This window comes from Bos taurus, chromosome 2 (genome assembly GCF_002263795.3).
Source record: "Bos taurus isolate L1 Dominette 01449 registration number 42190680 breed Hereford chromosome 2, ARS-UCD2.0, whole genome shotgun sequence".
In the NCBI taxonomy this organism is placed as follows: domain Eukaryota; kingdom Metazoa; phylum Chordata; class Mammalia; order Artiodactyla; family Bovidae; genus Bos; species Bos taurus.
Genome location: NC_037329.1, coordinates 88,432,859 through 88,446,908, shown reverse-complemented (window position 1 = coordinate 88,446,908; position 14,050 = coordinate 88,432,859). Strand labels below are relative to the sequence as shown.

Below are 14,050 nucleotides of genomic sequence, written 5' to 3'. Positions count from 1 at the left end.
CTACAGTCCATGGGGTTGCAGAGAGCTGGACGTAATTTACTGACTGAACACACACGCACAGGCATGTTGTTAGTTACCTGTACTACCTTAATTCTGAATTACCTGCAGGGATAGTTTCAGTAAGCAGGAGATATCAGAATCTTTGATAGTACCTAAATATTGGACTTAAGTAGTTCATGCACTCTACCAAACAGTCATCCTCATGTTAAAGAGAAAGTTCAGGAGTTCTTGTTTCTAGAAAGAAATAATTAAATACAATTAAAAAAACCAAAAAAAACTGGAAAACCTATCTAGAAGCATCATGTCTTGCCAGGAATGGCTTCTGTGTTGGATCAGGCTGAAGTAGGTTTAGAAAGATAAAGCCATTTCCCTCAACAATAGCTTTCCCCAACCCCCCCCCTCAAAGTTCTGCCAGATTAACCAAACCAAAATAAACTAAATAAAAACAAGCAGAAAATAAAGATAGAAGTGGATTTCATAATCATTAAAATGATAATGGGCATGGTAAATATCCCAGAAAACAATATACCATGTGGTGAGATCCAGACTCATTTTCTTTGTGGAAAACTTAGCATCTCAAGGAAGATATGTTCTGTAGGTCCTCTTCAGGAAAAGACTGTTTAAAAAATATGTGATCTATAGAAAGGTTCAGAAATTTGAAACCTAGATTTTTGAATAGTTAGAAGTAGGTGCTATCCTATGAAATTTGAAGAAAATATTTATAAGTAAAATGTAAATATATAACACATCTATGGAGATGTGTTATATATCAAAAATAAATAGTATTAAGCTTTAAATGTAACATCTTCTACCTTTGGTGACTAGAAGGAGAAGTTAGAGATGGTCTTGTTAGATCCCTAAGCAGTGCCAGGCAACACTATTCAAATCATCCCTCAGTACCATTACCAGAAAGAGAATATGGAGGTGAGGTTGTACTCGTACCCAATAGGATAATTCATAGAATCTTAACCTGTCAGGCTGGAAATGACAATACAGAACACCTTGTCCAGCTCTTTCAACTTACAGATATGGAAACCCAGGTGCAGAAAATCTGAGTCATTTGTCTAATTCATACCATTGGTGGCAGGAGGGAATAAAACTATGGCTACTTGATCTCTGGTCTGCAGTTTGTTCCACTATGCAATACTGACTAATCTCTGTATCCACTCAAAGCCAAAAATGTGTTATTCATAGCATTGGCTCCCTACTTACAGAGATAATGTGGGTTAAAGAGAGCTAAATGCCACTGCAATTATTGTCGTTGTGGTTGTTAGATTTCACTTCCTGATCCACCTGCTGGGGCTCTATTTTAAGCTACACAGATAGGCAAAGCAGTCCACTGTCCTGAACGATAAAATAATTACTTTGGCATCAAAACAATTATGTGAAATTTCCTGCAGGAAAATTTCTTCCCTTTTTAACACCTTGCCTTCTCCCATTTCCCAAAGTAATAATACCTTCTCTTAGGAAGAAAGGAGCTTGGGTATCCAATTGTCCTAGGCTGAACCCCACTGACAATTCTTACATTTGAAGAGGTGAACAAAGGAGATGATCAAGTAATGGAATCTTTTAGTATATGGCTATGCTAAGTTTGTCTCATGGAGAAGAGAAGAAGATTGTGTATTGGGATGGGAAAAATGAAGAATTATAGACTATTAAACATTTTGTCTATAAAATTAGATTTTAATTACATCTGTTAGCAGAAATGCTTTTTCTACATCAATAATCCTATGTAGGTTCCCAGTAGTGCCCTTAGCATTTGATGCTCCTCATAGTTTGTGCTTGAATATTTTTTTTCAAGTCAGAGGAGAAAAATTCACACGTTTGAAAAAAAGGAAGAAACTTTAAGTCTATTGTGTCATCTTTCAATTTTACTTTCCTTTTAGATTTAGAATAGAGGCATATAAATACATATTTAGATCAAATGCCCAGTGACTTAGTATTATATCAACAATTTTCAGAGGCTGAAGCTGGATATCATCATAGAATAAACTTCTTGGATAGAAGAAATGGGAAGTATACTTGCAATTACCCTTTTACAATAAAAAAAACTCAGTAATAAAATTTTATAAATTTGATATGATACAGGAATAAATATTCATATCATCAATCTAGTCCCCATTTCTCCATTTAACAACTTAAAAGTTTTTTTGCTTTTTAACAAGATCATCTGCTTCCACAGTCTTCCCAAATTTTGTAACACTTTGCTCTTCCAGTACTTCCAGCATACAAGGAACTTTTAATTCCAGTTGTAGCTGTACATTCAAAGTTAATATTCAAATATAACCAGTATGTTAGAATGTCCTTCATTGTTGGCCTTATGCGCTCCTTTACTGACTGTACAGATGCAGATATGACGGTGATGACGTAGGTACATGGCTATTTGACTTTCCAAAAGCCATAGGGCAGGATGTAATTGAAGCCAAAGAGAAATTTTGGCCAAATATCAAAAGTCGAAGTCAAATTTCAACTAAGTCCCTAATTCAGAGTTCAGTAGAGCATTTCAATGAGCAAAGAATGTCGGAAATTCTTAAAATAGTTTCTCTATTTTCTTTTTCTCTTTATCTACAATATTTATAACTAGACATTTCAAACTGAAATCAATGAATTCCTTTAAAATCCACAAGATGGTGCTATGAAGCGGCATTTAGAAAAATTTTAAAAACCATATGCCTTCTAGGAGCAATTTTTAGGCAAGGCCAAATAAGTACCATTTAATAACATCCACTCTGATAATATACTGTTTTTATAAAAAGCAAAACCAGATCCATTGATATAAGAAAGGCGTACTTTTACTCCTCATATTGCTTTTTAATAATTTATCCCATAGATTATACTTCCGTTAACTCTGTTATTGATCTCAGGTTTTAAGGATATTTTGGAGAGGACTAAGAATTGAACTTGGATCTCAGCAGGGAGAAGTCTTAATAGGAAAAGTACTGGAATGAAACAGAGACCAGAGTTCTAATTTCTGCCTTCGACTTGAATTGCCACCTCTACTCCCGCTGTTCCTAACCAAAGGCAGTTTTACCTTTGGCAGAGACTAGAGGCATTTTTCAGAGAAGGCAATGGCACCCCACTCCAGTACTCTTGCCTGGCAAATCCCATGGGCGGAGGAGTCTGGTAGGCTGCAGTCCATGGGGTCGTTAAGAGTCAGAAGCGGCTGAGCGACTTCACTTTCACTTTTCACTTTCATTCATTGGAGAAGGAAATGGCAACCCACTCCAGTACTCTTGCCTGGAGAATCCCAGGGATGGGGGAGCCTGGTTGGCTTCCATCTATGGGATCGCACAGAGTCGGACACGACTAAAGCGACGCAGCAGCAGCAGCAGCAGCAGAGGCGTTTTTGATTGTCACAAGTTGAGGGGTTTGCTGCTGCTGGCATCTAGTGGGGAGAGGTCAAGGATGCTGCTAGACACTCTACAATGCACAGGACAACCTCCACAACAAAGAATTATCCTCCCCTAAATATTGATAGTGCTAAGATTAAAAAAATGACCTATTTGTTCACTCCTTTGTTGGTTTGTCAGTTCATTCATCAAATAGTTCCTATATATGTTTATGCATAAATGGATAAATCTACCCATCAGTCCATTAATTCACTCTTCAACAAATTCTTACAAAGTGTCTACAACTCAAGACTGCACTGAACTCTAAGGATTAAAAAGACAAGAATTACCTTATTCCTGTTGAGTCTAACAGAAGAAGAGAGACACTTATGAAATAATATAAAAATAATATGTGATGAATATTTCAGTGGTAAGATGTTCTGAGAACACGGAAGAGTAGGATGAATTTTGGAGAAGATGGTAGAATTCAGGAAGGTGTCCTAGAGGTGGGGACTGTTTACTAGGTGGGTAGAGGGGGCTCATAGAATAAAATTTTGAACAAAGCACAAGCAAAGCCAGAGACATACAGTAGTTCAAAGTGTGTTTTGGTGAACAGTATACTGTTGTGCTATGAGATTAGACTAAGGAGGAGGGTTAGGAAAAGGAAAGGGGAAAATCTGTTAAAAGTATATAGATGGGACTCCACTGAGAAGGGTCTTGGATTCCATCTTCCAAACACTGATTTTTTAAAATAGAAGACTGATGCTAGACATGGGCTTCTCTGGTGGCTCAGACAGTAAAGAATCTGCCTGCAATGCAGGAGACCTGGGTTAAATCCCTGAATCAGGAAGATACCCTAGTGAAGAGAATGGCTACCCACTTCAATATTCTTGCCTGGAAAATTCCATGGACAGAAGAGCCTACCGTGGGCTACAGTCCATGAGGTCACAAAGAGTCAGACATGACTGAGCAACTAACACACACACACACACACACACACACACACACACACACACAAGACATGTGGCAATCACTTAACTTTTTAAGGTCTGAGTTTCACATCCTTATAGAGTTTGATGAGATATATTTCAGGTTTATTTTTAGCTTTAACACTGTTTTATAGTTATAAAGTCAATCCATTAGATATATTAAATACTATATATTCTTTGATTTACATTACAACCATCAAAGTCACAATATCTGTAAAGAAAATACCACTTTTCATCTATAAAATTTGTATTATTATAGATATTTTAACTTCATTGTAATGAACAAAGTATAATATATTCCTATTAATGTATTTGGTGTTTAAGGCTGGACATATTTGAGAAGATCAAGTTATCTTGCAGAATATACAGTCTTCTGATTAGTTTATTCCTATATCAGTAACTACTATAGGTTGACCCAGGATAAGCTTTTAAAATATCTTTTCTGTACACAGTCTTCTCTATTTGTACTTTTATCAATGTTTTAAACAATCTAATTAGATTGGAATAGTTAACATATGCTTTATACTTTGAATAGTTACTTCAAAAATGTTTTAGGGAAATGAAACATTGGGGTCTTTTAAAAATGTTTTTCATTGAAGTATATAGTTAATTTGCAATGTTGTATTAGTTTCAGGTATATAGCAAAGTGATTCAGTTTTATATATGATATATATAAAAGAATATTTACATTCTTTTTCATATTTCTTTCCCATATAGGTAATTACAAAATATTGAGTATAGTTCCCCTATACTGTGCTATACTGTAGACCCCTGTTGTTCATCTGTTTTATATATAGTAGTATGTATATGTTCCTCTCAAATTCCTAATTTATCTCTTCTTCCCACCTTTCCCCTTTGGTAACTGTAAGTTTGTTTTGTATGTCTGTGAGTCTGTTTCTGTTCTGTAAATAAGTTTATTTATATCAATTTTCTCAGATTCCACATAGAATAATATCATATGATATTCGCCTTTCTCTGTCTGACTTACTTCAATTAGTATGATAATCTCTAGGTCCATTCATGTTGGCATAAAAAACACTGGGCTCTTTTCTGTGTCTTATATTAATACATGAAGAAAACTCAAAGATTAAGAATTATTTGAATTTCACTTGAGTAAATTAGTAGCTATCAAGTGGATATTTGATCTTGATTTACAAAATGTATTTTCATTATATATTTTTCACTTAATATTTTAACATTTGTAATTTAAATTCACCTTTAAAATATGAGTAGCTGAAACCGCTGCTACAGACCAGTTCTGTTGTCATTCAGAATTTAAGCCTATCGATCAAATGGCATAACATGAAATGAAAGAAAAAAATTGAAAGGGGGTTTTCAAAACAGAAAAATGGGCTCCATATATAAATAAAACACAGAAATCTCCTGTGAGGAGCACTGCCATTCTTTTGCCCCAAATAGGGAAATGAAAATACTGATGTCAAAAGTGACAGAGGCACCGAGAAGGGCTGGGCGGTATTACAGTCTCCTGAACCCGTTAGTGATACAGTATCTAAACCACTCTCATCCTTGCCTGTTGTCTGACTATAACTGTCTACTCTATTTGATTGTATCTTTTTGAGTCTTTTTTTTCTTCTTCCCCCGAATCTTTATCCTTCTGGTTTCTGTATCACATTTCCACAAGTATTAATTAAAACCCTTGATGGATCATTTCAGATTTGAATATCCATTCGTATTTATTTTCCTCCACAATCCAATAATTTTAAAAAGTAGTGTGGATTTTCTACAGTGCTTGTGTTTTGAGACAGTATCATGGATTCAATATAGAAGGTTAATCATCAAAAGATGAGAACTTTGTATGATGTTACAAAAAGCGTTTCAAATCCCAGAAAAGTAGTTGAACTAGTCAGTTGTTTTCAAAGGCACCTTAGAGTTCAGAGGGCCCATGGAAGCAGCAGTTAGGGGGTTAAAGTGCAGGACTGCAGGGACACCCCCACTGCCTAGCCTAACCCTACTTTATCACAAACTCTGCTTCCAACCCTACTGCCTATTTGTTCCAGGTCCAACATTGTTTGAACAAACAATGAAATTCTTACAAGAATTTCTAAGGTCCCTTCTGACCTTAGATTCTATGAGTTTTTATTTTCAAATCATTTTTAAAAACACAGAACTTCACGTAAGATTTCAATAATAACTGAGAGGCACAAGGTAGGATAAAGAAAATATTAAAAATAAGAATACCAAAATTTTTTAACTTTTCCAATTCTTCCTCTGAAATTAGACATTTTCTATTTAAATGTAATGAAAAGGCATGATTTTAAAAGGTTAAATCCTTTCAAACACTGAACCAGACAGTAAAAGACAAATCAGCGGTACAAATCCAGAACATTCAAAATCCCTTGCACCTTCAGTTTGAATTCCCTGCAGAGACAGACCTTGCAGATCTGCCCAAGAACAGGAGAACTGGTTCTCTCCTTTTCAGAGCAAGGGATGGCTCTGAACACAAATGGGAATTAGGGCCCGCAGACATCACAGGATGCTTCTGCTCAGACTCCAGTGCACGCGAGAGGTTATCTTGTTGGTATCAGTAAGAGCTGGCATTCACTTGCATGTACCTAAGACATTAAACAACAATAACACAAAAGTGCCTACAAGTGCACAGAGCATGACAACACCACTGGACTGGCTGTCACAAGGTGTGTCGTTTTCTTAATAAAGTTGGCAGTCATCACCTACTAGTTGGATTTCTTAAGTAGATACCGATTAAACCTCATAATGCATCAAAAATTCATGTTTTTTGAGGAAATGTTTTTAGAGGAAATGTTTCTAAACATTCTCAGCATTTTTGTGGATAAAATAAGATACATTTTATGAATTAATGTTAGTCTCATAAATTAAGACAAATTTTCAGCAAAAACTCAAAGTCAATTTAGGGATTGCTCTTCCTCTGCAGTATAAACAATAGGTTGGTTTTTTTTTTTTTTTTTTTTTTAAACACAACAACAGCTTTGGAGAGAGGCTCTAGGAGACACTTTTTTCCATTTGACACCTAGGCTGCATAATGAAGGAATGCATAAAGAAATGACCATGTGGAAGGCAGGAAAGGAAAGGAATGAATTAAAGGATGAATAGATCATAGACTTACTTTTTTTTTGGCTAGTTACAGGAGATATTCCAGCTATGAAGGAATAGAATGCATAACAAGGGATTCCAACTTAAGCTAATATAACTATGCTTACATTGTAGTCTGCTGGTCTTTCATGACAAAGAGATCTGTCAACTAAAGAAGAAGAATCCAGTCCATGTTGTGTAAAGGGAACAGTATTTCCCAAATATTAATAAAGATGAAAACTTGTTAATTCTGGCAATTTCTCTGTATTTTTTTTCCTCCTTCATTAAGACAAAAATGGCCAGAGATCCATTTCCCATAATTAAAGGTAAAAATGTAAGGCCAATGGAATTATTTCTCTTGTTTATTGTAACTTCTTTCCAGATATCAAGCTCCTTTTCTTTGTTTAAAATAAATGAATAGCACAGTTTCCCCATGCTAAATAAGGCAGCACTGAAGCCTATCTGCTAGTTAGAAAATGACTAATAGAACACATATTTCATAATATCACATTAAATTCAAATAATTTAATCCAAACAAGTAAATCTGCTTCTGCCCTTAACTTGTCCCAGAATGACAACTAAAGTCGCTCTTTTTTAATTCTTCATTTGTCAAACCACATTTATATGAAAGAAGAAACAAAATTCTTCTCAAGTTCCCAGAGGAGGGGAGAAGGCAGAATGAAATCTGACATAGTGCAAAAATATGGTGAAAGTGTAATCTTAGAAAAATTGCACAAGGAATTAGACTTCTTTTTTCCTCTTTTTTTTCTGTGCTGCTTGGGATCTTAGTACCCACCCCAAGAATCGAACTGTGCTCCCTGCTGTGGAAGCTCAGAGTTGTAACCGCTGGACTGTCTGTCTTTCCAAGAGAAATTTTCTACTCACATTTCCCTGAACACAGATGAATGCTAGAATATGAAAAGAGAAAATTATTCATTGTATTAATTAAAATGTTCTTTAAAACATTATTTCAAAATTCCACAGCACAATAGGAAGCTTTCTGATTATCATATTCTGAAATGTACCAGGTAAGTAGGTAGTGAAATGGATTGTTAGTAGAGTTGATTCTTTTGCTTGTCCTAATAAGGATTTGTCTTCAAATTGGCCAAGTCTCCTATACATGAAACTCTTGTGTGTGTGTTATGTGAGTTGCTCAGTCGTGTCTGACCCCCTGCGACCCCTTGGACTATAGCCTGTCAGGGTCCTCTGTCCATGGAATTCTCCAGGCAAGAATAATGAAACTCTTGAACAAACTATAAATTATATGTATCTGCTCGCCTGGAAATTTCTACCCTTGATATTTTTGGTTTTGTTGCCCATTTCAGGGGCAGAAGAAAGGATGTAGGCAAGGCAGAGTGGCATAGTTTCTTTTCAACCCTACAATCAGAAATGGGCTGGCAAGAAGGGGAATACAACCACAGGGTGAGGTGAGTGTGAGTGAGCCGACAAGTGCAAAACAGGCTCCTGACGTTACTTAAAATTTTGATATTTTGTTCAGCACCGATTATTGTTTTGTATTGACTTCTTAAAGTATTGCATTACTGAAGTTTTTGGCACCACTTGTATTTTGCGCCTGAGCTGAATGGCTCCCTCACTCACCCTAGTCCCAGCCCCACTCTAGCAGCACTGGGCTCTGGATTCAAGTGGATCTGCGGAGCCCGGCCTGAACGCAGCCTCCCGCTTTGACCCACCGCAACTCTGATGGGCCAAGAAAAAGAACTGTTTTCTCTCTGCTTGCAAAAATGAAAATGAGAAAAGTGTCCTTTTGTCTCACAGGGAAGCTATGGGAGGGTTCGGAGGCAGTTGTCATTGATGGAAGTGACACTGGGACTTTGAGCTGTTCTCTCTTTCCAGTACTTACTTGTTTCTGGACAGAATCCACGATGAGCAACTAATGCCCAGAATGTGGATTTACAGCAGGAGAAATGAGGAATCAAAGTAACACATTCACCCAAAAAGTATGAAAATGTCCCTCCGAAGCATGCGAAGTTAAACAAAAATGAGGTGTTTAATAATATGTAATTGTAAATGTGACGTACACTCTTTTAAAACAGGGCAGGATTATATGTGATAAACTAACACCGAGGGTACTTTTCCATTCCTGAAGACAGCAAAAGACTTTCAATGTCAATGCTAAACTTCTCATCAGCCTTGCTGCTGTCTCCTTGTCTTTTTCAAAAAGGTATGTTTACAGTCCTCAGGCAGGGGCAGAGGCTGCCCCCCTTCTAAAAGAACCCTGGGCCCTGCTTTCTCTCCATTGTGTTTGACATGAATAGAGTGGAGAAAAGAACAAGGTTTACTGAGTAACTCCTCTGTGTTGATGCTTAGAGAGGCCTTATCTTACTTGATGCCCCAGCAGTTCTGGAAGCAAGAGTGATTCTCACAAAGAGGATTAGGAGATATGGCGAGGAAGATTTAGTCCTGGCAGATGCTACAGCTATAACACATGAAGCCCCTGTCTTCTCTGGAGATCCCTCCAGAAGACTAGATGTAACGTTACTAGAAGACTAGAAGACTAGATGTAATGTTACTACTCTGTCTTTTGTTTCAGCAAATTATCTCATGGGATTGTTGGAAAGGTGAAAAATAAGGGCTTCACTTCTATTGTCCTCCATGGAAAGAAACTTTGGATACTTAGGTGCTTTTTGGAAACTGGAAGTTAAAGCTATGGGCAATAAGAATTTCTGAAAAGAAGAGAAAGGTAGGGATGTTGATCTGGTTAAAGAGCTCTCAAAATTATCTGCTGACATTAGATAACAGACATTAACATGCATATAAATCTATTTTATACATTTTCTATGCAGATTCAATAGGAAAAAAACCCTCAAATATATATTTAATTCCTTAGGGTCCCAAGGCGCTTTGAGGATTTAAACTGATAAACCAACCTCAAAGGGACTGATTCTTGCAACTAAAACACAGACACCTCTGGGGTGAAATGTGGCAACAGTTTGACAGGCATAGCAGTAGCTTAGGCCAGAAAGGATTTATCCAATTAAAATTATGGGATGAATTTTGGCTGGCAGAATGTAATTACCAGCCTTGGAAAGGATCCAGGATCCTGAGGTTAACACCCCTCCTCTTGCCAACAACCCTCCTACCTGCCAACACTCTGAGATGGAGAAGGCTGGATCTGACACAATCGCACATAATACTGTTGTGACATCTAAGTACAATGATGATGATGTGAGAAGCATCATGAACCTGATTTTTTTTAACACTCATTATGTTACTTATTTTTATGCCACATTAGGCTAGAAACCAAATGTCCACATAAATGTTAATTTCCTCAAATCTGTGTTTAAAAAGTATAATTAGAAAATAAAAAATAGATTTAAAAATTAATGTATTCCGCCCAAGTAGTTATTTAGTGATTATTTCACTTCAGGAACAAAATTGGATCAAAATGGTGACATTTAATCCTTGTTACATTAAAAAGAAAAAAAGCAGGTCCTGATTTTTTTTTTTTTTTTAAGAGAAATGTATTCTCAAGGTTCACTGGCCCAGAAAAAAGGGAAATGCTTAATGCCTGGTTCCTACTCGTAATTTTGACTAAACGGGTATATGCTTTTGTCCTGGTCCAGATTATATGCACAGTCGCTCGCGGACAGTGTTTCTCAGGAGGGAATTTATCGGGGGGGGGGGGGGGTGTGCCGGGCGAGGCGGAGGCGGGGGGGGGGGGGGGGCGGGAACGTGTGTTTCTGTGTAAATAGAGAAAAGAGCCCCCTGCTGGTGTACGATCAATAAGTAATGACCTCATCATTAGATTCTAATTCCCTTTTAAAAAGTCATTCATTTACAAGAAAACCGTGGAGAGTTCCAAGTTAAAGCAGGCGGGGTGGGAAGTCACTTCTAGAAGAAAGGTTAAGCTCTCCCGGACGCAGCACGCTGTCGGGTCGGGTAGAGTCAGAAAGGAAGCTCAGAGCCCAGCCAGCGGGCTGTGGGACTGGAGCGCGCCCGGGAGGCGGGGCTGGCGGCGGAAACGGCGCACTGGTCACGCGCGGCGACTGGGGCTCGGCGCCGTCCTACCCCGCCGCCATCCGCGCGCGCAGGTGGGTTCCGCGCAAACCGCGGAGCGGCAGAGGTGGCTGCAAGCTCGAGGCGGGCCGCCGGAGGCGCGGCCGCAGGCCGCCCCTGGCTCCCGGCCCCGCCTGCCGCGGACGATCCCCTTGCTGGTTTTCCCCGGGGGCCCACAGCGAGTCCCTAGGTTTTACCCTTCGGCCCACCCTTCGTCTCACGTGGCTCTGGGCCACTCCACGCTAGAACCCGCACGGAGCCGCACAGGGAGTGCTAGTGGCGGCGTCTGCCCCACACTGCGCTGTGCCTCCTGGACGAGCCTCTGCGGCCCTAAATGTGCTAACGGTGGTGCGTGCGCCGGACGCAGGTGATGTGGCAGAGCGTTGGGGACTGCTCTGCCCCGCACAGGTCCATCCAGTTCCTCCGAGGGAGGCAGGTTTGGGTCTCTAGCCGGAAGTAATCCCAAAGGTGATCGAAGGGGTGGGCGAATAAGATCATCCTCTCAAACCACAAGTGTTTGGGGTCTTGCTCGGGGTCAAATTCTTAGAGGAGGAGGAGGAAGAAGAGAAAAACTTGCCCTTTTTACTAATAAGCCTGAGTGCTTGCCAAAAGCCTGATATTGCCGCTAATTTCAGCTTTTGCAATGAAGGTAGATTTTTCTAACACCATCTTTGTGTAATTTAGCTGTCCACAGAGAATCAAAATGCGGAATGAGAGGATGAAACTAATCCTTTCTTTTGCACTGTTAGGGGTTGCCATAAACACCATTTGTTAAAAAGCATAATTATGTTGGGAAAGTGCCTGATGAGACAATTAAGCTACATAAACACTGAAAACAAATGAAAGCCAGAAGACGCCCACACCCCTTGTGTAAAGCAATTTTTTGTTTACATAAAAACGAGAAGAGGTCTGAGCTGCTCTATTGCAACAGTGTTATTAATGTCTACAGAATCCTAATGACCCTATTTTTTCTGAATTTTCAATTGTGAGATGATGGTCACAATGTGAAAACTTGGAACTAATGGTGAAGCCCTGTTATCTCCTCTTAGGTTAAAATGATCAGGCCAACGAACAGTCCTAGTGAACAGAAGCCATTGGATTTATACACGGAGAACACTATTAATTACACCACAGCATGTTAGCTTTAACTTATGAGCTTAATGTGTGTCTCAGAGTTGTACACCATTCTCTGCAGTATCCCTCACAGGGAGAACTTTACCTGTCACAAAATGTTCCACAGTAAAATTTACTGAATGAGTTCATGAGGGCCACGTTCACTTTTAGCTATATTTAAAAGAGGTAGAAATACGATGACCTGATCTTTAAAAAGGGGAATTTTTTGTTTTGCAATATTTAAACTTAATTTCATAATATCATTTGAAGTTTGGAAAGATAACTAGTTGAGAATACCATTCTGGGGTACTGAAGAAAGTCAAAGCAACCTCCAAAACTTGTATGATGATTCCATTTTCAAAGAAATCAGTCACATTTTTGGCTGATTATTGAGTAACATATCCGAGTACTCCATGTCAGCTTTCAGTTCAATGTACAAAGTCCTGTGAAAAATTTTAAACTGGTTTAGGGACTATGGAGATCAAAGTACAAGAGGAACTTAGTCAAATAGTTGTCATTTAAAACCTCCAAGTGAATTTCCTTTATTTGTTCATGTACTATCCATGGCATGGCTGGTGGAGGTACTCTTTCTGTCAGAATAGTGTTTGTAAGAATCAGCATATTAAGTAATGTCTTGTTTCTCTTTTCTGTATTTCCTCAGTAATCTTATTTAACAAAAGTATCATACTTCCTCAAAAACAGGATTAAACTATAGAAGGCAATATTTAAAAGAGAGTGACATACTTTAATGAAAAAGTTTCCCGTGACAGAATTCAGACTGAGTACTTGATGGATATTTCTAGTGTGTTACTGTCTTCACATGTTCATATGTGCATGACCACATGTGCATGGTTTTTTGGCTGAGTCGATGTGAGATATTATCCTTTATGTGTTACCTATGAGTGAAATAGTAAAGTATTCATGTTATGGCTACCTGGTTTCCAAACAGCTATGACTTTTTAAATGTTTAATGAATGTGAAAATATGAATAAACTGTAGAAACCAAAATGAGGACTCATTTTTCTCCTTTTCTAGAAGAAAATCACCATGTCTTCTTGTCGAGTGGGGCTCCATTTGGCTGCCTGTTTATTAAACATTTCAGAAGCCAGAAAAAAGAGCATTGTTGAGAACATAGCGAAAGCTGCTCTTCTTGAAAGAAATGGTAGGAACAACAGGCAATAGATGTGAATATGTAGTGTTTTGATAATAAGAATAATTTTTTTATTCTGCTGACAGTGTCCATGGTACATACTTCTCCTTTCTTCCTGAATTTTCTCCCCGTTCTTGGGCTATCATAGCTTGGCTCCAGAATGCTGAGATAGATCACTTACTCAGATGTACACATACACTCTCTTCCAAATGCCTGCATACCATCCACAAGCATATTTCTTCACATTGGAGAGGGTGTCTGAAATGCACATTGTTCAGGATATTGACAGGACTCCTGAAGAGGATATATTTACATACAGGTTTAATGTTTTCCTCATGGGCCATGTGTATGATCATTAATAGAATAAGCATAATTCATTATGC

General features: G+C 38.3%; 1 protein-coding gene across 4 annotated transcripts in view; it reads left to right on the top strand.

Moving 5' to 3' along the window:
- The window catches only part of FTCDNL1 (formiminotransferase cyclodeaminase N-terminal like), an 88,797-nt gene that overhangs the window by 34,584 nt on the left and 40,163 nt on the right, over positions 1–14,050 (top strand). For 2 of the 4 annotated variants that reach the window (XM_024981237.2, XM_024981228.2), the window contains exon 3: positions 13,553–13,679. In XM_024981237.2, coding sequence (XP_024837005.1) covers positions 13,565–13,679 — 115 coding nt within the window. In that variant the 5' untranslated portion in view covers positions 13,553–13,564. The other 2 variants (NM_001435402.1, XM_024981226.2) reach the window with 2 other exon arrangements.